General features: G+C 34.6%; 1 protein-coding gene across 1 annotated transcript; it reads right to left on the minus strand.

Annotated features, from left to right (window-relative positions):
- Positions 1-608: 608 nt before the first annotated feature.
- LOC111292243 (uncharacterized protein At3g28850-like) lies at positions 609-2,871 on the minus strand. Its single transcript, XM_022884512.2, has one exon. It carries the CDS (start codon positions 2,135-2,137, stop codon positions 893-895), a length of 1,245 nt encoding a protein of 414 aa, XP_022740247.2. The 5' UTR covers positions 2,138-2,871; the 3' UTR covers positions 609-892.
- Between the last annotated feature and the right edge of the window lie 622 nt (positions 2,872-3,493).

Below are 3,493 nucleotides of genomic sequence, written 5' to 3' on the forward strand. Positions count from 1 at the left end.
CCCTCTTGTTTCCGCCACTCGCCGACGCTGACCCTCGCGCATTTTTCACCTAACTTAGCATGATATTTTATATAATTAGGACATAACTTGAATAATAAGATGCTGTACTATTAATTCAATCGACTCAGCCATACAGGGATTAATATAATTGTAAAGACAAGTCCGCCTCTCATTGTCGCCTTGAATCTAGATGGTTGAATTGTTCAACCAAGCCACTCCTATAAAATGACGTTTGAGTCTTTTATTATTCAATTGATGATGTTTTCACTCAATTTAGTTTATTTCTCCTTCCTTTAATTCTTTTTTAGAATTTAAAATTAAATTTATTCATGTAATCATCTTTAAAAAATAATATCTAGTAAGATTGAGATTCAAAACTTCTTTTATTTCTTGACTCTGAGCTCCTCTGTATGTCTGGAAAAGTTTCCATAGAAATGTTTCTTGTGTGCTTACTCAAAATATGAAGGTCTTGCCAGGACTCCCCTGGAAACGTCCTCTCGTTTTTGCAACCAGACAAATTGCTCTTTGCCTAGGTACACACAAAAATTACTATTTGCACTAGTCCAAATCCAAGGAATCCAAGAAAGTTAGGGAAATATACGAGTACTAAAAGATTCAGGAAAAAAATAACTGTAAGTGCATCTCTCAAGATACAATCTCCATTTGTTGGAAAGTATACAAGTTTCCTTTTAGAAGGAAACATACAGGCACAAAAGCACATGACTGGTAATGATAAAGAAAACTGCTTATAACAATACATTATCTTGTTCCTTGAACTGAAATTATACCATGGAAACTCCTCACTGTACAACAGAAAACTCACCAAAAAAAGATTAAAGAAAAAAACACGGAAAAAAATGGAGTGGAAAATTTTCTGTCTTTCATGAACTAATTAGTAGCAGCAAATTGGACAGCGGATAAGTCCATTTTCATTACAATCAGGACACCTTTGAAATCCAAACTCACCTTCATTTTCTTCTCCTTCTTCTTGTTCTTCTTCTTTATCAACATCTTCATAATACACTTTACAACTCCCTGAACAAGTCTCACAAGGCACAAACCTGATGTCACCACAAGCCTCACAGGCTCCACAATTGCCTCCACCTTCATCATCCACCATTTCACACCCTTCAACCGCCTTCTCTAGCTGACCTTCTTCATGCATTCGCCTTATTTCCTCAGCTCCACCAATGTATTTTTTCCCCACAAATACCCCTGGCAATCCACCTTTGAACCCTTCCCCCATTAGCTCTTTCAGTTCCTCTTTAAACCCAGAATGCATTGAAACATCTCGTTCATCTATACGAATTCCTAGGCTTTTCAGGATCACTCTAACATGACAACAATCCTCGTATGTCTTCCGAACCCCTCTTAAACTTGTAAAGTACACAACAACCTTATCCTTAAGCTTACAATCTGAAACAACAACCCCATTTACTTTCTTCTCATAATCTTGCTCTTTTTCGTTCTCCTGAGGTCCGAGATGAAAAGGGTTATCTGAAGGGAGCTGTTCAAGCGTTTTCCTAAAGCTAGAAATTATTTCCGGGTCAAAATCCATAATCCCCGAATCCGATTTGTGATCATCGTCATCTTCAATTTGCAGCCACATAGACTTTGGAGACACCGTGCCGTTTTCTTTACGTGATAAACTCCTAACAACATCAAAAGAAAAGCTCCTGAAATGACCTGGAGAACGAAGAGGACTGACATCTTCAAGCCCTGCCATCATTTCCCATGTATTGATTGTTTCAGGCTCTCCAGGAGGAGTCCTAATTGGGGTTTTCGGAACAACTTTGTGGATCTTATCTTCAATCATTTTCGACCAAACTTTTGCTTCAATCACTTCCATAGCCAACCCTTTACTCTCCTCCTCGAATTCCTTTACACTCCCATTGATTTTAGTGCCGGATTCCAGATTGCCATTAAATGCTGCAACGTTGATGCTACTGCCATTATTTTGGTGGGTGGCATCTAGCTTGAGTGTGCCTAATGTGGTGGATGTTAAAGCTACAATATGGTAGCTATCGTCCTTGTGCTGAGCCGGATGATGCACCTGCATTGAATAGCTTCTTGGAACAGGTGAATAAGGAGCCTGGCAATGCCGGCATCGTTTTTTCTTGGAACTAGCACAACCCATAACATCCAAAAAAGAACAGAGGAAACAGAGGAAAAGGAAAAGGAAAAGGAAAAACAATGAAGGAAATATGGAAACTTTGGAATGTGATCTGATGAATAGATTAAGAGGACATCCCTGGTTAAATGAGCTGGATTGGTGGGGCTTTGGTGTAGATTAAATCATTAAAAATTGGGAAAGAGAGAATGAAATGTTGATGATACAACAAAAAAAAAAATCAGAGAATTCCTAGGAAGCTTCTCTTACAGCAAAGATCCAATAAAAAAGATATACTTTTCTTCTTCATTTAGCAGAATAAGTAGTTCATACAATCCAATAAATTAAAAAAGAATTGAAACTTTACAAGGGAAAAAGATCAAACCGAAGATACCCAGATAGGAATTTAGATTAATCAGGTGAAAAGAAGAATTGGGTTGCAGAGATCTTTGGATTTGGATTAGAAAAAAGAGCAAAGAAAGGGTTTCTGAGAAATGATTGGGAAGAAAACAACAAAGGGAAGAAAAAAGTGAAGAAGAAGAAAAATGGGAATGGAAAGAAAGTCAAAGAAAGAAGGTTAATATGATTTAAGGAAAGAAAAAGAGGGAAAAGTTTTTAGAAAGATTGATCATTCAACATCATCAGCTATTGCTCCCTCTACAGGAATTCTACAGAGAGAGAGAGAGAGAGAGAGAGAGAGAGATGGACCCTGGTGGTGACTGAGAAAAGTCTTGTAGAGAGGGAGCTTTTAATGAGAGAGATTAATAGCTTTGCGTTGTATGGGATGGCGTTATAGAAAAAGAAAAGCAAAATATAAATTATAAAAAAAATAAAAGAAAAATAAAAGTTTTTTAGTAGTGCTACTTCTTTTTTAGGTTTATTATTTTATTCCGTATACTAATTTTTTTTATTTTTAGATGCCATTATTAATATTAAAAACAATACCTTTCTTATTTTTTATTTTAAATTTATTTTTTAAACTCTTATCATTTTTATAAACAAAAAAACTTTATGATTTTGGTTTACTATTTAATTTAAGAAGTGATTAATGATTTTTTTTTCTTCAAATTGGATTCAAATCTTGATCTTGTTTTGAATAGAAAAATCTTGTAATGAACCAAATACATAATGCAATGTTTTCTACTAAAAAATGTTGGTTTAATGAAGCTATTAACTAGTAACTATTTTAGCTGATAAAAGTTTTTGAAATTGTATTATAAAAAAAAATTAAATTGTAACAAATAATTTGGGATAACAACTTAATTTTAGCAAAAGAGATCATGGTTACTGGATTTGAAATTTATCCAAAGAACAAAACATATTTTGGGTTTGATTTTTCACTTTCCTAAAATTGTTAACTTAAAAAGCAAAAAAAAAAAAAAA

Source organism: Durio zibethinus, chromosome 10 (assembly GCF_047325235.1).
Source record: "Durio zibethinus cultivar Kanyao isolate XHJ-2024 chromosome 10, ASM4732523v1, whole genome shotgun sequence".
Taxonomy (NCBI): domain Eukaryota; kingdom Viridiplantae; phylum Streptophyta; class Magnoliopsida; order Malvales; family Malvaceae; genus Durio; species Durio zibethinus.